At 42.8% G+C, this 26021-nt stretch overlaps 1 protein-coding gene across 1 annotated transcript in view; it reads left to right on the top strand.

The window, feature by feature from the left end:
* SLC9A9 (solute carrier family 9 member A9) overlaps window positions 1-26021 on the top strand; it is a 325495-nt gene that overhangs the window by 224082 nt on the left and 75392 nt on the right. The window contains exon 13 of the mRNA XM_005303279.5: window positions 25836-25884. Coding sequence (XP_005303336.3) covers window positions 25836-25884 — 49 coding nt within the window. The remainder of the gene's footprint in view (window positions 1-25835; window positions 25885-26021) is intronic.

The following is a 26021-nucleotide window of genomic DNA, read 5'->3' on the forward strand; positions in this document are numbered from 1 at the left end:
TTCCCTTATTGTTTTACTAGGTAATGATACTAATGCTGTGCACTTGTGTAGCATGCTCTAGCCATGAGTCTCAGTCTTCTACAAGCTTATACTGATAAGAATCTCAAGACCCCTGTAAGCTGAATAAAAGAGAGAGGGGTTGTTTCATCTGCCACTGCTATACAGCTACCTCTGGGGTGGAATGGAGCAGCAGTTTTAACTCAACAGCTTAGGCTAGAACCTAAGGAAGAACACTGTATGCAATTGAAACTGAAGAGGAAACGGAGGTAGGCAAAATGTAATTACTCTTGTTTAGTCTGGACATTGGAGTTAACACCCCATTCTTACAAAAAGTGACATAGGATCTTTGTTGACTGTTGTTGATCAACACTGTTGTCTCACCCACTCCTGATTCAGACAAGAGTGCTACCTAAGGAATCATTAATGCCACTTGACTTGCATATAGGTATTCCTTGGAAGATTTCCATTCAGTTACTGAACCATCCCAACCCGGCTTTAACTAGTGAAATGAGGAAAAACTTGGTATAAATTTGCTTAATAGTGGAGACCCCCCGTTTTCAAATGGGATTTGACACACGGCAAGTTAAAGATTCCCGTTCTGCATTTGAGGGTTCAGATTAGCGTTTGGATAGCTGAACTGGGCTAAACAGAAGTACCAGTGTGAGCGCCCTAAAGTAGAAATATGAGCCCTAACTTAAGACATCCAAAGTTAACTAGTGGCCCTATAGTGGTTAAACTTATGGGCATGCACTTAGGATAAAATTTGTAAAAATCTGGACCTTAGGCATTTTTGAAGTGCCTAACTCACACTGAAAGTCAATGGGACTCAAGCTCCTAAGTTCTTAAGTTGCTTTTGAGGATGGCTCTTAGGGCTTGTCTACTCTGCAAGCTAGTGCACTGTAGATTTACATCCTGGCTTGCTGCACACTAATTCACTGTGTAGACAGGCCCTTGGGCCAAGATTTTTAAAGGTATACAGATGCTGCAACACCTAATTGACTTGCAAGCCTAATTCTCATTTTCAAAAGTGACATAGGTACTTAGGGCGAGCTTCACAAAGGTACTTGGCATTGCAACACCTAGCTCCTAGGTGCCCTGCCGCCTAGTGGAATTCTCAGCTCCAGATTACGTGCCCAAGCACTGCAGGCATTGTAGGGGGAGTTAGGCACTTACTAAAGGGATTTTCAGAAGTCAGCAAATTGAGTGTAGAACCACCTAGCTAACCAGGAGTGAAATGCAAAGGGCCAGGGAAAAAGAGAGAGTGAGTCTATATCGCAGTGGTTGGGGCACTTGCCTGGAACGTGAGGAGCCAGTTTCAAATCCCTCCTCCAATAAATATTTTATTATTTTACAAACTGGAACAGCTTTAATTTTCCTGCTTCAGAATACCCAATAGCTTGGTAGTTAGGTCAGCCTCCTGGGACTGGAGACCTAGGTGCATGTGCCCACTGGTGGAAATGTATATGTCTTTGGGGATTTGGGGTTGGGTGGCAGCTACACAGTGGTTTTGAGGATGTCAGTGGTGCCTAAATGTAGAACTTAGGTGAATCTGCCCCTTAGTAATTTAAGTCAGTTAGGCATTGCAATGCTGGGTGAAATAATGCCTAAATACCTTTAAAAATCTGGGCCTTTAGCATTTTTGAAAATGTTACCTTTACTGAAAATGTTATGTAGAAACATTCTCAGGTCATAATAGGGGAAGCTCTCAAAAGAGCTTCAGTATCTGAAGGTCAATGAACATCCATGTATTGATTTATTGATCATGCTTTTTAACTCTTTCAACTGATTAACAATCCAGCTGTGCATATAGACAAGTTCCAAAAGAGTGGAAAATGCAGCCTAGAACTACCCCTAATTTACCACTGCAGCAATGCTGTAGACATAAACATTTACGCAAGGGAGAGAGGAGAAGATGCTTGTTCTCCAAAAGGAGCAGGAATACATTTAAAAGGTGTCCTTAATTAATCCTTCCTCTGGGCTTCTCAGAACATCCTGCCTTCTCAGTTTCATCTTTTCAACCGTAAACTCTCTGGTGCAGTTTGTACAACACGGAGCCTTGTACCACCCTGAGTATACTGCCAGCATGTAACCAATAATAGATAATTATCCAAAACCCTTTTCAGAGCCTATTTTATTAAGAGTTTTGCAAGTAAGGACTCTCCCTGGAAGTGATGAGAATAAGAGTTTTACACCACCTATAAATTAGAGCTGCCTTAGCAGCTCTTGCTGAAGCAGTCATCTTGTGTCTCCTGGAGTTACAACCTTAGGCTTGGTCTACACTACCCCCCTAATTCGAACTAAGGTACGCAACTTCAGCTACGTGAATAACGTAGCTGAAGTCGAAGTACCTTAGTTCGAACTTACCTTGGTCCACACTCGGCAGGCAGGCTCCCCCGTCGACTCCGCGGTACTCCTCTCGCCGAGCTGGAGTACCGCAGTCGACGGCGATCACTTCCGGGTTCGACTTATCGCGTCCAGACTAGACGCGATAAGTCGAACCCAGAACTTCGATTTCCAGCCGTCGAACTAGCTGGTAAGTGTAGCCAAGGCCTTACAAATATCTAGATTTAAGGCAGCACTCCCTCAGTCATATATTTACTTATTTGGGTGGTGGCTATTCTGGGTAGTGCAGTGTTATGCTCTCCTCCCCACCATCATTAAAGTTTCTTGCTCTCTTTAATAAGCCATAAAGCACAAGACAGTGTAGAAGCAGCATATATTTATGAGCCGCATTGGTTGAATTATCATCCACACCTTGTCATGGAGAGTTAAATAGAGCTCAGGGGGTGTTAAACCCAGAGAAAATGGATAGCTTGTGATTGATTCTCAGCTGATGTAGATTGCCATAGTTCCATTGACTTCAGTGGAGGTAACACAATCTACAGCAGCTGGACCTGACCCCTTGGCTTTTAGGTATAGCAGGCTTTGGAAACTCAGGATGGGGCACAGTCTCTCAGGACCTCTGTGTTTGCCTTTCATTGTCTTAAACAATCTGTTACTTGCATTGTCATCATGACTTGAACTTGGATGTTTACTCATGGATGCTACACCGTTAATCTGCAGTTTTGCCAGAAGGCAAATACACATGGGGAGTGAAATGAAGTAACGTGCTCGTCTTAGCTGTAGTGTAGCTGCCATTTTGCAATACACTGCAAAGTAGCATCAAGACACAAGCAAAACTAGTCTGAATGTGTTTATGAAACACCCCCTACCTCTCTACTTGGTGCTTCCTCCCCACTCCCCATCCTGGGCTCTCGCATTGCTTTCATTTCAAATGCTAGGGAACAACACAACAGGACATCAGTTGCGCAGTTCGGGCTTTATGCTCATGCTCTAAATGGTTATAAAAGTTTAAAAGCTTTAAGGAGTCTCGCCAAATGCTCCAGTAAAATTATAAAGGCTTAATAGATTAAAACAAAAGTGTTTTATCAACCATAACTCTAGTGTCACAGAAAATAAATAGTATTTAACAAATGGGTGACTAACCTTCCCCTGGGGTACTCATAAAAGGCTCACAAACACCAGTGTAGGCAGCAAGAAATCTCATAACAGTAAATGGCTGAGAAAGAGCCCTTAGCAAGCCAAATGCAAAGCAAAGAAGAATTTTAATTCAGTTCATTACAAAAAGAAAGAAAGAAAGAAAGAAATGTTTGGCATTTTTCTCTGATACACAGCTCTTGACTCTCTAATTCAGTGTAACTTCTGCCCACTTGCTGGTATAAAAGTAAAGATTGATGATCATGTTTAAATTTCCATCTTTTGCATGATCAGCAAAATGTTACTGCATATTGCAAACAAGCTGCAAGTTTCCAAATTTTTTTGAACATAAAGCAAGTATGCACTCAGGGTGAAACTAACCCCTTTGCAGAGTGCTACACCAAGGCCTATCCATCACTTGTGTCCCTGTTAAACCCATGACCTTCTGCCAATGAATGGAGTACTGAGCCATGCATATTTAAGAATAAATGAAATAGAAATATAGGCGAATCTAACAGCACACTACATCTCCGTTTTGTGTGTTTTCTGGAACTTTGACAAGGGAGTCCAGGAACAATGGGGTAAATGATAATGGTGATAGATCCAGCAATTTCTAATACTAGCAGCTATTTGCTTCCTTTGTAGAAGTAAAGAGCACCTGAAAACCAACACAAACAAAATTAGAATTTGTAATATTCTGTAGAGTTCTGTCACACTGGCTGCTGTGTGATTAATGAAAGCCATGTAGTAATGGATGAAAAGATATCTGATCCAAATATGCCAGATGCATCAGAAAACACTGTCTCCCTCTGCAACCCCTTCAATATGAAGATGACTGAGCCCAGTGCTTTTTTTGGATCGAATGCACACACAAAGATTAACAGTAGTAACTTCATTAGCATTACCCATCATTGTAAGTGATTCCATCAGGTCTTCCCAATCAGTGACTATCCTAGTGACAATATGTTCCTGGCATTTTGTTTTGCCAAGAATACTTCATTCATACAGCATGTTAAAAATACCGTATAATTAAAGTGATACGGTAACAAAACTAAATGGCACTGCCTCTGAGTCACTTTACTATTCAATAGTGTCACTAAAGCTCTTGAGAATCCAAACACCAAGGAAATACAGCAACTCAGCCAGACATAAGTGTTCTATTAATCAGTATTTTAGAACACAGTATCTTCCAAGATGACATTATTGTTTATGTAATTCTCCCCAAGCTGGCACTATGGAGCCTGTATGCCAGGGGTTTCCCCCAGCATTCAAATGCATGGGGAGGCAATTGCTGATCCTGTACACACTGAGCAACTTCCGTTCAGGCAAAGCTCTCCTATTCCAGTCCACAGTGCTCTGCTCAAATGACACTTTTCCCTGGGTTCCTCATTATTAATGTTTGCCCTATAATTTCATGTTAAAAAGGAAAGTGAAACAACCACAGTTAGTAACACCCGGTCAGTTGTGTCTGAGCTTTCATAGAATAATGAGCAAATTGTAATTTTACAATTAAACTTTGCATTGATATGACAGAGTTGCAGTTGACTGAGCATCCACTAGTATGTAGTATCCACTTCTGGATAAAAAAAATCTAAGCACAGATCCAGATGTGTACCTAATGAGATTACCATTGCAATATATGCTCATAATCTACTGACCTCTTTTCTAGGCAAGGCTATTTAGTATGCATGCCTAAAATCATTACAAACTATCATAGATATCATGTTGAAGTACATCTTTGGGTGCACAACATGCTATATAGCTCTCTTAGACTGTAAGCCCATTGGGTCAGAGAACATTTTTTTTGTTCTGTTTGTACAGCTCCTAGCACAATGGAGACCTGCTCCATGACTATGACTCCTAGATGCTATGGTAATACAAATAAATAATATTATGCAGTCTTTGGTTCAGTCAGTGTGTGTACATACATACATACATGCACACCTGCTGACTCACTGACTATGTATATGCTCTCAGTTTCTAGCACAGGCCCCTTCCGCTGTTTCTTGCAATTCTAACCGTCTCAGACAGCACTTAAGTGAAAGGGCTCAAAATTATGACTTAAATAAGAACCTTAAGTACATGCAGCTGATTCCAATCAACCCTGTGCAAAGAGCAGTTTAAATGGCAGGATTATGGCATTGAGTGCTTGTGTCAGTGTTTCAGAATAACTTGCTATCACCAGTTGCCAGCAGTATTTACACAGATATTCTTATAGTGATTATTCACTAGCATTACATCTGCTAACATAGGTAAAAGGGAGCTATTCCCCCCCCACACACACACACACACACACTTCATTTATCACTAATGTCTTGAATATAATGACCCCCAGTTTGCAGTGGCTGTTCATGACTGTGCACAGAGTACCAGTCCAAAGGTATGAAAAATCACATGTTTGGGATGTGCTTCCCCATGCCGTGAGCCTAGGGAAGTTGGAGCTGGTCATCTCATTATTTAGACTAATGCCTCAAAAGCATTTAATGTTTTATTTTCAGTTAATCACATTAGCAGTAATGTAATGCATCTACAATGGCCTGGGATTCTTTCCAAAGCTGTACTGTTTATGTTCAAGGAAAATAAAGGAACAGACACCTAAAGTGATTCAGAGAACAAACATTATACTGCTCTAAGACATAATTCACTGGAGGGAACTGTTATTTCTGAGCCAAGTTTTAACTCGCCTTATCCGTAGGAAATTGTCAAAATGCATCTGGGCACAGTTTCTTTTTCTCATGCAGATCTTTTGTAAAGTCAGTTCTCATTTTTCCTGGCTGGTGAAGCCCATTAGTAGTCTAAGTAAGATGCCAGCAAAATGGCCTAATTCCCTTTTTTTTTTTTTTTTTTTTAAGTGGTATCTCTGTAGCATTCATAAAAGTAGCAATTAGTCTATTTAGGCAGGGGGGGCTGTTTTGTGAAAAAATGATTCTGCTTGTCGTGTGGCAGTGTTTCTGTCTCTTTGCATTAGCTGAAAATACATTTTAATAATGTTCCATAGTAGTTTTTTATTAATAGAGTTTGAGACTTGTGTGCAGAGCATTTGATCTGCAGAATTGCTCACAGCATGGGAAGAGCTATGGTCATGGTAAACCTCATAAAGCATGTGGATGTCTGATCAATGCTAGTACTTTGTAGATTGGCTGTTATTGCAAGCACCATAGGGAAAGGCCTTTGTATATTCATGCCTAGTCATTTTCTAACCTCTTAAAATTCCCATCGTGGCAGCAAAAAAATACCTGACATCATTATGGTTCCTTCCCTCGCCAGGCTGGTCATTTGTCATTAACACTAGCAGTCCACCTATCAGTCCCATTGGATGGTATTAAAAAACATAAGGTCACTTAACTAAAAGTAATTGACGTCGACTTATACAGTCTGAAAAGACTTGGATATTGTTTTTAAAATACTATGTTTAAATTACTGTGAGCTTGATGGCAGGCCACACTGTCACATCAGGGCAGCCTTGCCCCTTTGTGCTGTGATCCTGTCAGAGCTCATAAGCCAAGCTTGATTAGCATTTGCTGGACCGGTACTTGGCTAGGAGACTTCTATGGGTATGTCTACACAGCAATGTGAGCCCCTAACCGCCCTGTGTCTACACTGCAATTGTGCTAACTCAGTGCTCAGACCCAGGGTCTCAGGACTCTGCTGGGCTGGAAGGTCCAAACTCCAGTTAAACTGGGACCCAGGTCCAAGTCCTATTGCTTTGCAGCATAGATGCAGTCCCGCTTGGCTTGGGTCCTAGGAGTCAAACGGAAGTATCCCACAATTCCATGGGGCAACTTCCATGGGCTAGTCTTCTCTAGCCCAACAATCTGCAATCCACTCTATTGAAAACAAGAGTCACCCCCTTTGCAGCAGCTCAGGTTAGCGTTAACTCATTCTCTTCTGATCACCCATCTGCAAGCACACTATCAGACAGCCTCCTGGTTTTGCAAGGGAGAGCAAACCTATCAAGCCTTTTGCAAAGTGAGCTGCATCCTGGTAACATGCAGGGCAGGCAGTAAAGTTTTCCCACACTGTGCACCCCAGTCCTAGGACTGGGGGTTGGGTGCTAGGGACTCTGGGATATGGTTACTTTGACTTGGGTCTCTGCACTGCAGTGTGGAAACCAAAGCCCTAGGTTCAAGCATGGGTCAGAAAAGTGTTAACATAGGGGTTAAAGTACAACGTAGATGCTCAAGCTCATGGTTCCCTAACATGGGTCAGCTGACTTGAGTCCCACTAACCCTGGGCTTACACTGCAGTGTAGACACCCTATGAATTCTCTAGTTATAACAGGAAGTGGTATTGGTGGTTCAGTAAGGGGCAACTCTTCCCTCTGAGTCAGTTCTGAACCAGTGCTCCAGCATGATGTCAAGGGATAATATGCTGCTAGAGGTTCAATCTTTCAGATGAGACATAAACCCAAGGTCTGTAGGAAGATCAAATGGAAATTTTACTAAGAGGTGGGAAGTTACCCCCGGTATCTGAATTATAATCAAGCTTCAGTACATTCTGCCTATCTACATATCTCTTGCAGCTTCAGCTTGCATATTGAGTATTATTTAGTTTCAGTATCATTCATTTTCTTTTAAACTATTGTGTAACTGTATGCTGTGAAACAGTTGCCACACTTCTCCCCAGAGGTGGCTGCATTTCAGTGGAGAGTGAAGTGATCCCTCCATATTTAGAATGTACACCATTCTGATATGTTTGTAAAGCACTTTAATATGAAAGATACTATCGAAGTGTAAGATCATTATCTTTAAAGGAACTCTATTAACATTACTGGGCCTTGAAAATGTGTTATTCTATGCTATAAGTGCCATGAGGATTTTTTTTAAAGGAATCTTTGTTATTAGCTTGAAATGTTTTTAAAAAATAATAGACTTTCCACATTACCCAATGAACAGAGTGATGCACCTATGTTAAGGCAAAAAAAATATGTAGTTTGAGAAGCCAGTGTATCCGCAATTTCCCCCCATACATACACACAACAATAAGTGCTATACGTAGAGAATATGTGATTGATTGATAAGGGGAGTTATAATAATGTTAATGCCCCAAAACTGGAATGACCACATTATTTATCTCATCCAGTGTTAAGACACTATGCAACTGCCTCACTTTCTGTAGCTCATTCTCTCAGTAACAAGAACTGAAGGAATTGCTCGTGGGGCAGTTACACACCTAAGCTAGATGGTAAAATAGCAGGAAGTAAATTGTTTACCTTGTTCCCATGGTTCTTGTTGTTAGTTAAATGAGTTATATGGAAACCATCCTCTTTCCTCACTGAAAATGGCACATGACACCAAGAAGTAGAAATGCTGAGTGCCAGTGAATATCATGATTACTGATGCCAACTACAGTGAGAGGTAAAATTGAAACAATGCTACTGAACCTGTATGACTCCAGTAAGCAAATCCCAAGAACGCTGGAGGGATTCTGAAAAGGCTGAGCATGGCCTAATTCTGCTGTCATTGAAGTCAATGACATTGCCTACAGTGGAAGCCCATGCTGTGTGCTTTTGAAGATCTTGCCCTCCGATTGCAACTCCAACTCTATCTGAAAGCCATAGAGGGTGAGTTCAAAGGGAAGATGGACAGAAATTTGCTTTATTTTTTTATAGTGGCAGATGCAGAAGCACTCTCTATATAACCCATTCCATGCTGATGATAAGTTTTGCAGAAGTAATGAAAATGTCTGAGTATATTTGTGTTCCTTGAAAAAAAAAATTCTGGATAAGAACACTGAGAAAAGGAGAAACAATAGAGGAATTGATAACTGATTTAAACCTAAGAGGTCATTAATCTGAATGTGAACTAGGTAGTATACACTGTTATTGGAGGCCTATTTTTATTATTCATTTATCTATTTATATTTGCACCAATAAAGCAGGTATGTGAATAGGTGTTATTCCAGAAAGTTCATCTATAAAAGGCAATAAGTAAATAGCAAGTAAAAATAAAAAGCAGTATTGCAAACTGAAATTCAAATAAAGGCCCCAGAGAGAGAAATGGAGCATGTGACTGTAAAGATAGCTAAACAAGTAGGTGAAATATGTGCAGAAATTAAAACACAGGGTAGCAGAAGGAATCTTGCAAGAGTAGGCAGTTGCCATCAGGGGCTCCTAAGCCCCCTAGAGTAGATGTTGAATAGAACTGGGAGGAAGATGAATTCCGGTGGGATTCCACAGGTGAGGGCTTTATTGGTGCCATGAGGAGCCATATTCATCAGGTAGTTAAAAGCTGCCACATTTCCAGATGAATCATTTTTAAGAGACAGGAAATGAGTTGGGCTTTGAATCCAAACCTGGATCAGAATTCCTTGCTGGGCTCTATGCCTAAAATGAATCAAAGCAAACCCCTGATCCAAACATTTCCAGATTTTGGGAGGGGGCAATTAGACATCCAAGTCCAAAATCTGTGATTCGGGTACTCTTCTGGTTAGTCTATAACACCCTTTAACTTGGGAACAGGTCGATTTTTAAAATGACTTGGAGACTACAATGGCATTAGGTGGAAAAATAAACTTGAGCCTCATTCTGATCTCATACATGCTGACTTCAGTGGAGTTACACTGGACTTAAATGGATGTAAGTATGAGGACCCATTGTGCGAATTCTTAGGGTTATAAATACTAATTGGAACAGCTCTCTAGGTGAGTAAAGTTTTAGGTCTAACAATCTCGACCATGTCCTTTAAAAACTAGATTGACATTAGCAGACAACTTAAACAAAAACACAGTAGCAGAATTCCTATGTAGGAAGGTTAAATTTACCAGTTAATCATTAGGAAACAAGGTTACCCTTCCAATATCTAAAAATATATATGTTTCAGTCCTTGAGAAATCTAGGACTTAGACTTAAACTGATTTAGAGATGAGCTGATGTGGTTTAACATAGTACAGATTCAGTTCTAGGGATATTTGCAGCTTGCAGACAGGTCAGTGGACATAGGGGGCCAAATTCTAGGTTCCTTCTTAGCACAACACTGGAAAATCAGTGTATCTGAGTCCCTGCCATGGAGGTATCCCCAGATGGTATACAGTAACCACGGTGTCTCCTATGCCATTCCCTCTACTTTATGCAGGGACTCACCCCCACACTTGGCCAGCCTCCGAAGGAGAGGGGGACCATAAAGATGGCTTAAAGTTTAGGTGTCACCTGGGGTCTAAGCCATGGTTGTGATCTGGCGGTTTCTGGTCATTCAGTGAAGTGTGTAGAAAACATTTCTGGGACTGGAGTAACAGTGTCCAAAACAATTTGCTGCTATTCTGGTGTCTCAGTCCCAGAGGTTTCACCTTCAGGGAATAACAGCAAAATATATGGCCGGTAGACTGGAGACTATAAATATGCACCTGTACTTGTTAATGGACTAAGTTTAGGAATGTGGGATCATAGAGAGATTGTTAAATACATATAGAAGCAGGCACATTCTATTTTTGGCTGTGTTTGCCAGGCTGTAGCTGATATCTTTACTAGTACCATGCAAAAGACTGGTAATGAAAAGTAGATGAAACTCCCCAGATTTGAACAATTCACCCCAAATTTGCTAACCCTTTGTAAACTGGGACCACATTTATTTGGCGTCTCCCTCCACTGAAGTCTTCCAGAGGAATTACCTCTTTCAACTCTCACGCAAACACATACATCCCCTTCCAGTGTTTTTTGGGCTTCACTGACTGTTCAATTCCCCCATCTTTAGTCTCAGGAGATGGCACCTCATGTGGTGACTGCTACTTTCAATCCAGGAAAAAGTGTTTTGAAGGGGAATAGGGATCAAATTTGCCCTATGAGTGTGCAGCAGCAGAAACAGCAGGAAACCATTTGGCTCCTGGTTCCTTCACCATGGGCTCCAGAACCTAACCTTTCCTATGAACAAAAAATAAAATCTCTAATCTGAATGGTTGCAAAACTAACCTTCAAAATATGATTCAGATGGAAATCAATGCCTGAGTATGTAGACAGCCTGAAACAATAGCTCTGAGAGAGCTCATAGACTCATAGACTTTAAGGTCAGAAGGGACCATTATGATCATCTGGTCTGACCCCCTGCATGCTGCAGGCCATAAAACTGTCCCTACCCCTTCCCTGGACTCTGCTGTTGAAGTCCCCAATCCTGTGTTTTAGTGACTTCAATCGGCAGAGACCCTCCTGCTAGTGATCCCTGCCCCATGCTGCGGAGGAAGGCGAAAAACCTCCAGAGGCTCAGCCAATCTACCCTGGAGGAAAATTCCTTCCCGACCCCAAATATGGCGATCAGTAAGACCCCGAGCATATAGGCAAGAGTCTCTAGCCTGACCCCTGTTAGCCATTATACTATTTACCTACCATTGCTTAGTTTTCCTTGACTACTATGTTTTACCATTAAACCATTCCCTCCATAAACTTATCTAACTTAATCTTAAAACCAGACAGGTCCGTCGCCCCCACCGTTTCCCTCGGAAGGCCGTTCCAATATTTCACCCCTCTGAGCTATGAACTGCCCATAGTAATTTCAAAAGGTATTAACTATGGAATGGACAGATGTTGCTAAACACTGTTAATTATTTCACTGCTGATTAAAGCATGCAAGAAAGTCGAGGGACAAGCAAGTTGGGTGAAATCCACCAGTATGTAGGAATCAAAAGAGGGCCTATGCAGCATTATTTTGGGGTCTTCCGTCTGGCTTAAGTTCTGTACAGGCCTTGTGATGTCCCTCAGCACAGGGCTAAATTTCACCAAATATGGAGATCCACACAGTCAGCTCTGACTGGTAGATCATTATGGTAGCATGAGTGAGTGGATCTTGGGAGACAACCATCACTTGTTTTCCAGTCTAACCCCTGAGGCAATTACTGTGTCTATAGGGCCAAATATATAACTTGCACTTTCTATGCCAGCTAGAGTAGCCTAGAATGAACATCTATCATGTACCAAGCAGCCTGTCAGAGACAAAATAATGAACAATGTAACAAGCAACATCTGCCACTCACTTATCCCAGAATTAAAATGATCTTTCAGCAAATGTGTAGGCAGACAAACCTTAGTTGCTAATGACCTAAACTCTCATTATTTCATATTCTGTCAACTTCTTATTCATTTCATTCCAATGTGGCAGTTTTATATTATTCACCTGCACTTCCAGTGGTTTAAATGATGATTTCAGAAAGTGCAGTGGGCATAATTATTACACAGCGATATTGTTTTAGTTTGCTTTAGTTTGTTTTATATAGCTCTAGTTTCCTTTGCATATTTTTAAGCAGCATGTTTGAATACCCACTGTGTTACTCCAGTGTGACACCAGTGTATTTTCACTGATTTCAGTGATGCTACATCAAGGTAAATGTACAGCAGTGAATCAGGTGCAAGACATTTATATTCATTTGTAAAGGCCCAATTCACCATTGCACTGCACCTTGTGTTCTCATTCACACCAATGCAAAGTAGTTATGTGTTAACTGTTGATGTGTTTACATTCTATACCCTCTTTGCACAGGCGTCAACGACTACACCGGTGCAGGATAACCAGGAACTGGGCTCTAAAGGCTAGCTGCGCAAATGGGACATGGGCATTGCAATGCTCAGTGGCTCAACTCCTAGGCACCCTGCTGCCCAGTGGAATTCACAGCCTCAGGTTAGGTGTCTAGGCTCCCCATACATTGTAAGGGGATTGTTAGGCACTCAGAAGCCAGTGAGCTGAGCAAGTAGTCACCTGAGCTAACCAGGACTGAAATGTAGGAGAAAGAGGCAGGGCTTTGGCCCTGATTCACAGAGATACCTAGTCACTTAACTCCCATTGATATGGGCCTTTAGGCACCTGATTGACAGGCCAGAGGAAGGCACCTATCTTAGTTGAGAATTCTTAGCCATGAACCCTCTCCTGGGACCTTAGCCAGGTCAGCTCTTTGTAGCAAAAAAACAAAGAGAGAGAAAGAACACATGTGGGTGAGCGAGCAACCCCAACCCATTATAGCCATTAGCCCAGTGGTGCAGGCACCCTCCTGGCTTATGGATACCTATTTTCAAATCCCTGCTCTGCCTTATTTGGGGCTGGGCCTTGAACCCTGATCCCCAACATCCCTGGTCAGTGTCCTAAGCACCAAGATATTGGGTATTCTGGTGACACACCCACATAGCCAGCTCACCCCAAAAAGTTCCGACCTGCTTGCCTTTGGCTATCTTTTGTGTTGGTTAGGCATGCTCTGAGAGTGCCTACTGGATCAGGCCTTGCAGATGAGATGCTCAGGGAAGTGCTTGTCTGAGGGTTTGTCTACACAGGACATTACTGTGAGGCAAGGGAGGATGTGAATCTACAGCACACAAGCTTGCCTCACAGTAACATCCTGTGTGGATACTGCTACAGTGCACTAAAAGTTCAGCAATGTGCTTTGACATACTACCCCATCAGTACATGTAGACGCACACTGAGAATCCTGCCATGGCATAGATGTGAGCCAAGGCTCCAAGCAGTTCATTAGCTCTGGCAGCACTCGGACTTAAATGCTTTTGCACACGCCCGCTGGTGGGCACGTAGGCACCCAGGGCTAGACAGCAGCTCAACAGTGATTTTTGGGAATGCTGGTGTTAGGCACTTAACGAGGCAGTTAGGTCCTGAAGTCCCTTTGTGAATCTAACCCTATATACTTATTTAGGCTCTGTCTACACTACAGTCTATGTCGGCAAAACTTATTTCACTCCAGGGTGTGAATATTGCCCCCTCTCTGAATGACGTAAGTTACACCAACATAAGCATTCGTATGCACAGCACTATGTTGGCAGGAGAGCTTCTCCCACAGACATAGCTTATGCCGCTCATGAAGGTGGTTATTTTATGCTAATAGGAGAGCTCTTTCACATCAGCATAAAGCATCTTCAACACACATGCTGCAACGGCGCAGCTTTACCAATATAGCTATACCACTGCAGTGCTGTATGTATAGACCTGGTCTCTTCTCAAGCTTTTTCGTGATGTGAACCATATCTTGTGGGAGTGTTCTTTGGAGCACTTCCCATTGCACTTGCAACTGCATGACCCACCTTCCCTCCCATTCATAATCGCAATACATCTTTGTGACAACTACAGCAATTACTTACTTGGAGAGTAATTAGGAAAGCATTTAATATATTTTTAGCTATATTTTAATGCAAGTTAACATCTGGAAATAAAGAGCCAGCACCATGTGACCAGCCAACTCTCCATTTCCAGCCAAATTATCCTTCCTTTATCCTTTAGAGCTTTCTGAAATAAAAGTCCAAAAATCAGAGTTTGATAAGTATAACTTTTTAGCCTTAACACTCTATTGCCAGGCTTTTCTAAGTTTAAATCAGACTTTTAATTTTAAATGTATTTGTGTGTGAGAGAGAGAGAGAAAGAGAATGTATTATCCACATGGCAAACAACTGTCATAACCATTGAGGAAGCATAGTTTGCTGGTGATTTACTTTAATCCTTCTCAGCAAGAAATTCAGCTTATCTGCTCTTAGTTCTGTGAGCCAAAGAGCAATGGTTTTACCTGTTTTACTCCTCAACCTTTCCTATTTATTTCACATTTTAAACCAAGGTGTTTTCATTTATTTACAGCATCAACCTGGGTTGAACATTTAAGACTTGCATGTATAACTTAATTCTCAATGGGGTTTATGTCAATCAAAAGATTACACTACAGCACTGGCATTAATTATTGAGACACCATCTTGTGGACTGATGTGGAGAGTTAACAATACAGAAGGAAAGACTCTAGCTGTCAGTTTGTTAAGAATACAGATCACAGTTACTGCCAGTTGTGGACAAGAATAACGGCCTGAGCGATCATTATTTATCCTGAAGGTTTTTTAATTTCAATTTTAATGATTTATTAGAGACCGTGAAACGATCACCTTTGGATTTTGTTCATGTTTCTAGCCTTTACAGTTAATAGTTCTGAACTGACTGCAATATGTTGGTGATGGATAGCCACAAGCTACAAATTTACTCATGCAAAAATATTCAAGATTCACATTGCAAATGTTGCTTAATGGCCATCTTTGAAAATTGGGTTATAAATCTTTTATTTAAAAAAAAAAAAAAGTTTCCCAGAGGATGTACTTTTTTATAGGTCGGGATTCATGCACAGCTTTCGTTACACTGGGACAGAATTTAGAGGCTGAGGCTATTGCGCGCTCAAGGTTGGTTCTTCCTTTAAAACCCCTGACAATGGGGAAAGTAGCCATTATTGTTGTTTATTACACAGTAGTGCCATGAGGCTCCAGCCAAAACCAAGGCCCGATTGTGCTAGGTGCTGTACAGACGCATAGTAAGAGATAGTTCCTTGTCCATATGAGTTTACAATCTACATAGACAAGACAAACAGAGTGGAACGAAGGGAGTATTATTATCCCCATTTTACAGATCGGGAAATGAGGCAAAGAGAGAGTGCCCAGATTAATACAGAAAGTCTGTGGCAGAGTTTACTATTGAATCCAGATCTCCTGAGTCCTAGTCTATTGCCTTAGCCACAAGACTATCGTTCCTCTTGAATTCTAGATGGCTTATCCACCTCTGCAAAACCTCTTCCAGTGCCTGAATCCTGCAAATGTTGCTTAGTTTCCTGCATATTGCAAACTTTACATCTCTTGAACTGCCTTTGTCTCTAAACTGACAGCTCCATAAATTCATGTGCCATCTGCTGCACGCTCATTGTCAGTATCCATACTTAAATCATGTAGATAATATCTCATGGGAAGAGTGTGTTTCTCACATTAAGAGACTGTTTCCCTTGTAAATCTTCCCAAGCCTGATGTTTTGCCCATTATACTATGAGCTTCATCAAAGAATCAGCATATAAAAGCAGATCTTGAGGCTTCACTCCACTGATTAAAGTTGAGATATGCAGTTCAGCAGTTAGGCAGACACTGAGGTTTCCCACCACTCCACTGTAACATGTTAATCTACAGTATCTTAGATTTGCAATGAATTGAAGTGAGGGAAGCAAGTAGATAGGGTTACCATATTTCAGCAAGCAAAAAAGAGGACAGGAGGAGCCCCGCCCCCATCCTGCCCTAGCCCCGCCCCTGCCCCACCTACTTCCCGCTCCCCCTCAGAACCCCCAACCCTCCCCCCCGCTCCTTGTCCCCTGACTGCCCCCTCCTGGGACCCCTGCCCCTAACTGCCCCCCAGGACTCCACCCCCTATCTAAGCCTCACTGCCTCTTGTCCCCTGACTGCCCCCTCCTGAGACCCTCCCCCCATCCTAACTGGCCCCCTAGGACCCTACCCCCTACCTGTACCCTAACTGCTCCAACCCTTATCCACACCCCCACTCCCAGACAGACCCCTGGGACTCCCACGCCCCATCCAACCACTCCCCACCCCCTGACAGCCCACCCCCAGAACTCCCGACCCATTTAAACCCCTCTGCTCCCTGTCCCATTGACTGCTCCGATTTCTCTCCCCACTCCTGCCCCCTGACAGCCCCTCCCCCGAACTCCCAACCTCCCCCCTCGCTCCTTGTCCCCTGACTGCCCCCTCCTGGGACCCCTGCTCCTAACTGCCCTCCAGAACCCCACCCCCTACCTAAGCCTCCCTGTTCCTTGTCCCCTAACTGCCCCCTCCTAAGACCTTCCCCCAACTGCCCCCCCAGGACCCTACCCCCTACCTGTACCCTGACTGCCCAAAACCTTATCCACCCCCTCCTGGAAAGCCCCCCCCCCGAACTTCTGACCCCCCCCCCCATCTCTTGACTGCCCCCTCCAGAACCTCCCTGCCCCTTCTCCAACCCCCTGGCTCCCTTGTTGTTGGCCTTCGGTTCGCCTAAGGTCTCTGTGAGCTTGCTCAGGAACTGCCTGAGCCATTCGTCCCGGCACGCTGGGGAGCGGAGGAGGAGGAGTGGGGGAGGAGCTCCAGACTGCCGGAGGCGATCTGCGAATGCAGGGAGGGAGGGAGCGATCTCTGCTGCAGGGGGGAGGAGGGACTCTCTCTGGCTGTTGGAGCCCCATGTAAGTGGCACCATCCAGCTGCTCTGTTAGCCGTGCGCGCTCTGCATGTGGGGGGGGGAGGTCCGGACATTTACAAATTCCCCCCGGATGCTATTTTTAGCTCAAAAATCCAGACATGTCCAGGGGAATCCGGACGAATGGTAACCCTAAAGTAGAGCTATGTTATAATTGTCCAAACAACATCTTATTAGTCAGCATTTCAGTTGGTTTCCAGTTTTCAGATTTCTTACTTCTCCTTCCCCTGACAATTTGAAACTTATCTTTCCATCTGTTTTCACTCCAGACCACTGCTTCATATTCAGTAACAAATTCCTTTTTTGTCTATCAGACACATTACAACCGCTGCTGAAAAAGTGATGTCTAATGGCACATGGGGATTTAAACAAGATCATTGATTTTAAGGGGGTAATTTTGCAGAGTAGTGCACACTTCCTGGTAACAATAATCCCTAACTGCTAAAGACTATGAAATTCAGATCCAGATTTTGAATACACCAAAGCTCAATGATGTTGGTATCCAGAATTTTGGTTCAGCCCATTATAAAAGATAATGCAAATTTTGGTTCTGAGTTTGGATTTTGAATACTTCTAGATTTTCAGGAATTTTGATCTGAGGTATGAAAAGGTCCTATCTCAAATAATCACCCAAGTACAATAAACCAAATGCATTACTAAGCAAAGGAAGATGGGTAGCACAGTAAGCTAATACACCGGTCTTTCATCCCAGAACGCTTGAGTTTCAATGTAGTGAAGAATGAGTCTAATCTCACACTGATCACAAGTGGCCATTTACCCATAACACAAAACCCCCACATAATTAATCTTGATTATCAGTCAAAATGCAGGAAAGGTCTTAACAACGTAATAGGAGAAGGAAGCTGACATTTTTTGATCTGGGTAGGGAAAACTTACATAGCACTAATGATTGACTTTAATCAGTAGTGTTAGCCTCTCAGTTTACTCACCGTTTAAAATTACATGGCGGGGGAAGGAGGGTGGAATCCACTAAGTAATAATTCATGTTCTTTGCAGTCCATCAAAACATAAAAATAACTTTTGCAATGACTCCGCCTGCAGTGTCGTTATTGTAAGACTATAATATTGATCAAACTACATTTTTCCTTAGCATTTCAGGACTCCTAGATCAAATGTTTGACATCGTGTTCCTTATTCCTTATTTGAATTTGTCATTTCCATGCTTGGCATCCTCTTTTGTGCAGTGTGGGTATCCTCAATTCCCACTGAGTTGAGTGCTCTGCACCTCACTGGGCTACATAGGTATTAATCAATCATTCTTTCTCTTAGTATTTAATGCTATTTCCTCATGCAATGCCTATTTTCCTACCATTCTCTAAAAAAAGAAAGCACTAAATATCATCTAAACATCTGTGATTCATACGGAGACCAAAGCTCCGGTAATATTTCACTGTCTTCCTAAAGATGCAAAATGATGAGGATCACAACAGTACTGTTTTTAATGGGGAAAGTGAGCCTTTTGTTAACTGCTTAGTTTGTTTCACAGAAAAAGCCATGTTCTCTGTATTCCTTCTAGATAGGGCTGGTTATGGGGTCATCCTAAACTTTTAATGTCTAGGATACAATTGTACAAACAATGGAAAGGTGGAAAGGAAAGCATACAGAATTTAGATATGGATATTTTGGCTATGAGGCAGGAGAGAGATGGTTACCATAAACGAGAAGGGGAGATGAAATTACATGAGTGGGAAGAGCACTAAGTGAGCTGCACATGAGGTCAGCAGAAAACTCAGCTACTCTTTTGCACACAGTTGAGGGAAAAGATGTGTTGAAACCAGGGAAGAGAAGAGAAATATGAGAGAGGAACAGAGGCCTGGTCTACACTATGACTTTAATTCGGATTTACCAGAGTTAAATCGAATTAACCCTGCACCCGTCCACACAACGAAGCCATTTATTTCGAAATAAAGGGCTCTTAAAATCGATTTCTGTACTCCACCCCAACGAGCGGCGCAGCACCAAAATTGATATTGTCATTTCGAATTAGGGTTAGTGTGGCCGCAATTCAATGGTATTGGCCTCCGGGAGCTATCCCACCGTGCACCATTGTGACCGCTCTGGACAGCAATCTGAACTCGGATGCACTGGCCAGGTAGACAGGAAAAGCCCCACGAACATTTGAATTTTATTTCCTGTTTGCCCAGTGTGGAGAGCACAGGTGACCACAAAGAGCTCATCAGCACAGGTAACCATGCAGGCCGATAATCAAAAAAGAGCACCAGCCTGGACCATACGGGAGGTACTGGATCTGATCGCTATATGGGGAGAGGATTCAGTACTAGCAGAACTTCGTTCGAAAAGATGAAATGCCAAAACTTTTGAAAAAATCTCCAAGGGCATGATGGAGAGAGGCCACAATAGGGACTCAGATCAGTGCCGCGTGAAAGTCAAGGAGCTCAGACAAGCCTATCAAAAAACAAAGGAGGCAAACGGTCGCTCCGGGTCAGAGCCGCGGACATGCCGCTTCTACGCCGAGCTGCATGCAGTTCTGGGGGGGGGGGGGCGCCACCACTACCCCACCTCTGACCGTGGATTCCGAGGCGGGGATAATCTCATCAGCTACACCTGTGCTATGTAATGTGAATAGTGTTGGTCACCGTGAAAGAGTATAAGCATTGTTCTGCAAAATGTATCTTTTTAAATACTTCTCTCTGCAAATTTTTCAAGCCTCCTTACTTTCACAGAGATTGTGGAGCACACAGCAAGCAGCAATAACAGTGGGGATATTGGTTTGGCTGAGGTCTGACCGAGTCAGTAACGATCGCCAGCAACCTTTTAAACGGCCAAATGCACATTCTACCACCATTCTGCACTTGCTCAGCCTGTAGTTGAGCAGCTCCTGACTCCTGTCCAGGTTGCCTGTGTATGGCTTCATGAGCCATGGCATTAAGGGGTAGGCTGGGTCCCCAAGAATAACTATTGGCATTTCAACATCCCCAACGGTTATTTTCTGGTCCGGGAAGTAAGTCCCTTGCTGCAGCCGTTTAAACAGATTAGTGTTCCTGAAGACGCGAGCGTCGTGAACCCTTCCCGGCCAGCCCACGTTGATGTTGGTGAAATGTCCCTTGTGATCCACAAGTGCTTGCAGCACCATTGAAAAGTACCCCTTGCGGTTTATGTACTGGGTACCCTGGTGCTCCGGTGCCAAGATAGGGATATGGGTTCCATCTATCGCCCCACCACAGTTAGGGAATCCCATTGCAGCAAAGCCATCCACTATGACCTGCACATTTCCCAGAGTCACTACCTTTCGTAGCAGCAACTCAGTGATTGCTTTGGCTACTTGCATCACAGCAGCCCCCACAGTAGATTTGCCCACTCCAAATTGATTCCTGACTGACCGGTAGCTGTCTGGCGTTGCAAGCTTCCACAGGGCTATCGCCACTCGCTTCTCAACTGTGAGGGCTGCTCTCATCTTGGTATTCTGGCGTTTCAGGGCAGGGGACAGCAAGTCACAAAGTTCCATGAAAGTGCCCTTACGCATGCGAAAGTTTCGCAGCCACTGGGAATCGTCCCATACCTGCAACACTATGTGGTCCCACCAGTCTGTGCTTGTTTCCCGGGCCCAGAATTGGCGTTCCACGGATAGAACCTGCCCCATTAACAACATGATCTCCAAAGCAACGGGGCCCGCGGTTTGGGAGAATTCTGTGTCCATGTCCATGTCCATGTCCTCATCACGCTTGTCGCTGCACTGCCGTCGCCGTCACTTCCTCGCCTCGTTTTTCTGGTCGTGGCTCAGCATAAACTGCACGAGAACGCGCGAGGTGTTTACAATGTTCATGACTGCTGTCTTGAGCTGAGCGGGCTCCATGCTTGCCATGGTATGGAGTCTGCAGTGTTCACCCAGGAAAAAAGGCGCGAAATGGTTGTCTGCCATGGCTTTCATGGAGGGAGGGGTGAGGCTGTACCCAGAACCACCTGTGACAATCTTTTTTGCCCCATCAGGCACTGGGATCTCAACCCAGAATTCCAATGGGCAGGGGAGACTGCAGGAACTATGGGATAGCTACCCACAGTGCAACGCTCCGGAAATCGACGCTAGCCCCGGTACATGGACGCACACCACCGAATTAATGTGCTTAGTGTGGCTGCATACATTCGACTTTATACAATCTGTTTCTAAAATTCGAATTATATAAATTCAGATTAATCCCGTAGTGTAGACATACCCATAGGGAACAACCAGAGTAGTGGGAGAGGCAGACGGGGTGGGAAGAAAGAAAAGTGGAACAACAGAGGAAGAGACGAGGGAAATAAAAAGAAAAACAAAATAGACAGTAAGGAAGGAAGATGCAGGGACGGAAGGAGAATACAAGAGAAAAGAACTAAGATTTTTAAAGCTGGAAAATGGGTTTTATTTCTCTTTGCCTGCCTGTGTTTTATGATACTTTCTGGCAGAAAGAGGGAAACTGAAGAATCTTAAATTGGGAGTGGGGATTAGATTGGTATCAACAAGAGGTTGTTTGTGGGGATCTTTGGGTTCATCAGGCTTCAAAGTTGAAAGGGTTATACCAGAGCTTTCCCCTCCTTAGTACATAGACTGAATGTACATTTCTATCCTCACTTTATCAGGCTTACCGTAGAAATGTATGTGGTAAATTACCAGATGGTGAAGGCAATCTAGGAGTCACTCTGCATTTGTTCACCTACCATAATTAGAACTCCTTGCTTTTAGCCCTATTGTTAGTTGTGAAATCCAAACACTCTACAGATAAAAGCAGAATCAGGCCCCTTCTTTCATAATTAGCTAGCATACAACCCAGCTAGAGGACTGAAGAGTTATTCTAAGATTGCAAATTTTACTGGCAATAGAATGGCAAGGCACAAGAATCTGCAGGAGATCTGGTATGAACTTCATTGTGCAAGCATGCTTAATGTCATTCTTTTTGACCATATCATATCATTTCTGATGCTCTGTATTCTTGCAGTTTAAAATTGCACTCCAATGTGTCTCAAATACATCAGACTTAATTATATAGCCCAATATTTTCAGTAATAGCCTAAAGTTAGGCTCCTAAGTCTATATTTGGACACCTAAATAATTGGCCTCATTTTCAAAAGTGTGGTGTGGCCAGACATTCCCACTGAGCTGAGTGGTTCTCTTTGGGATACGCTTCATAAAAATATTAACATTCACGTTATAAAAAAATCAGGGTGTGTTGGTGGTGGTTTGATTTTAGTGTCCAAAGTTGTACTAGATGCTTCATAGAACAGTAAGGAAGATGTAGATCGTGTCCCGAAGGGCTTCTAGTCAATGCACCAGATTCTGCCATCCCTACTCACACTGAGCAATACCTTACTACACATGTAGTCCCAACAATTTCAATGGAATTACTCACATAGTAAAATACTACTCCGTGAGAGTAAGGGTGGAAGAATTTGGCCCTACATGTTTGACATCAGTCAGTGAGTGAGGAATTGAGCAAGGAAGGATTTGGATCACAGCAATGTGATTACATGGCTATTCACATTGGAAAGTACACATTGTGGTGTTCAGTTCAGAAGGTTTTCATTCTTTTTTCATATGTACAAAATCAAAGGAAGATGAAGATACAAGAGAGTGAATATATTTGATTTGCTTATTGTGGGTTTTGTGGAAGAGGTGATTTTTTTCAGGCTTTGAAAGTAATAATTCAATAAAGAATAATATAGATGCCTTTGTTTGTGCCATATTGTAACATCTATTGTCTATAGAATAAACAAGGCAATAGTGCTGGCTATCTTCATAACTACAAGGATAGGAAATTATATGTATAGAGGAGCTTAAATTCTGCAAAATACAGGAAAATCTGCAAAACTCCCTAAATCCACAGATTTTCTATGTCTGTAGACTCCTGTTGTCCCTGATTAGACAGATTATATCACTGTTATTGAAATGATATTGCAATCGTGAACTCTGGTTCCAATTGGCTACATTTCCCAGCTTTTTCACATTTGGTATTACAGTTCTTCTGGACCTATGTGAAATGTTTTCCGTTGTCTTAGCTCATTCCATAATAAACGCATCACAACTCCACCACACATAATCAGTCACAACTGGCATTTTTCTCAGCTCCAATAAGTTCAGAACTGCATGAAGTCTAAATTACTTCTGTCCCAGGAGACTGATTCTTTGAGGTCAGGTCAAGCTCATTAAGGAGAAGAGAGTGCAGAGAAGTTTGTGTTGCAGCCTCTTGAACTGCACCTATCATGCATAAATAGATTTTGCTTCCATCATAACCAGAACTGTAAGGGCACTTAACTATTGTATTGCCAGTGCTTCCCCCATGCTGGCAGTAGAATGAATGTTATGGGAGAACCTACTTATGGGAGGCAGATGGCCAAGAGGCTAGGACACCAGACTGGGAGTTAGAAGACCTGTTCCTGCTCTTGCCATGTGACCTTGGGTGATTCACATCAGCATTTGGTGCTTTTGTTCCCCTCTGTTTAGATGGAAGCATGTCAGGGCAGGGACTGTTTCTTATGTTTATTTAACAAAAAGGGTGCCTACTGTCTATTGGGCCTCTGGGCACTACTATAATATTAAGCCTAATGGCAGGCTGAGAGTTAAACTTTCGCAGACATAACTGTTCATATTTTTAATTAAATGAAAAGATCTAACAACTTCATTTACTCCAAAATAATCAATAGGTTAGTACCTTCTGCAGTTTTTCCTAGTGACTCAAAGGACAAAAAGTACAGTGAAAAATAAACATCTATTCATTCTTTTAATCTCCTTCTTGAGTCAGCATCAGGATCATTTGTCTTAATCAAAAGATGGAAATATTTATGCCTGGAGGACTCCAATTTTTTTAAACTAGGGAGTTGTGATAGAAACAAACTGCCTCTTCTCTTTTCCATTCAAGATTTACATATAAAAGTATCCACTTTGCTTCTAGTTCCTGTCATTTCTCAGAATGTGTTAGAATGTCTGCATAGCATTTACAGTAAAGAGCAATGAAGCAAGTAATTGCTAAAAATAAATAAATAGGATTTTAAAAATGCATTTGTGATATGTTATAACAGATAGAAAAAAAATTCAGGGAGGAAAACTGTTAAGTACATGGTAAACCGGCCTTACATGAACATCTGGTGAAAGAATAAATTTTCTCTGCATCAGTAGATTCTGCATTAGCTCAGTGGATCTGATGCCTACATGGGCAGCTTGTCAGGCTTTCCGGGACAGCTGGTCACCCTCTCTTTGGACATTAGATTTCAGTGAGGAGAATGCCTGTCTGCATTAGTCTTCTCTTATTGCTCTACCTTTCTTCTATGACGTGGTCACCATCCCAATCCTCCCTGTTACTCAGGCCTGTAATCTGATTATCATCTTTGAGTCACCCCTCTCTTTAGCTCTGCCCATCAAGGCTATACCCAAATCTTGTCACTTTTTCTACCTATCATCTTTAACATCCAGACTTTTCTTTCTCACCACACAACAAGAACTCCCTCCCAGGCCTTCACCATCTTCCACCTCCTCTATGGAAGCCTCCTTCCCTCAGTCTTGCTTCCCAGCTACCCAACTGATCCCATTCAAGTCCTTTCAAAAGGCTGCTGCTAAAGACCATCTTCCTGGTCTGTTATTTTGGCCATATCTATTGTAATGCAAATAAAAATAATAGTGGCAGCTTGCATCACAATGTTATAGATACCTATGTGTGGAACAGGAGAGGTTGTTGAGAAAGAAGTGTTTGAAGCAAAAAGCAACTAAAGACCAGTGGTATATCTTAGTTTCTGCGAAGGGTGAGATTCTGTGCTGAGCCTCTCAGAGCCGCAGCACAAAACTCACAGCCCAAGGGAAGAGGGGACTAAGGCAGATTTAAGCCATGTTGCGCCTTCCACCACACTGAGCTAGTCCATGGGCTGGAGAGGCCCTTAGCATAACTATGCCCCAGAGGCCTGTTTAAGTTATATTAGCCTCCCCAAGAATGTCTATGGGCTGCGTACTGCCTGGAATATCTAGAGCACTGTGTACTGCAGCCTCATCCTCAACACAATTCTCCTGCCCCCAGCATGCCACCGATGCAAGGGCGGTCCTCAGAGAGCAGCCATACAGCTGTTTTCCGCAATGCCTGCACCAGGGGAATCCTCCTTGCCTAGATGTGTGGTGTTGTTTTTAGGGCTCCTTTCTGACACTCTGACCATTTTAGCTGGCATACAAGGGTTGGAGTGAGGGTGAGGATCTCAGCCCAGGTATGAGCACCAGATATAAAGTATTTCATATTTCCTGCAAACTTATTGTGGACTCCTTTGATTTGGGAAGAGATCTTATAATGTTCTGCCACTTCTGCACATTTCTTATATACTTGGGATTGAGTGATGTGGTACAAAGAAACCGTTCTACACATGTGACCATCTAATCTGCATTGAGTCATTCACCATGTGTCTTGTTTTCTTTAATAGAGTTGGCATAGATCCAGATGAAGATCTGAAAGCAGAAACTGCAAGCCAGGCAAGTTACAGCTATTGATATATCTATACTGACTAACATAATGTTCAGTCATGTTTAGTTCGTGTTTCTCAGTGTAGTAACTGAAAATCTTTAGAGCAGGGTTATCTCTGCTATAAATGCAGAATATGCAAGTACAA

The sequence above is a fragment of the Chrysemys picta genome, chromosome 9 (assembly GCF_011386835.1).
Source record: "Chrysemys picta bellii isolate R12L10 chromosome 9, ASM1138683v2, whole genome shotgun sequence".
NCBI classification, from domain to species: domain Eukaryota; kingdom Metazoa; phylum Chordata; order Testudines; family Emydidae; genus Chrysemys; species Chrysemys picta.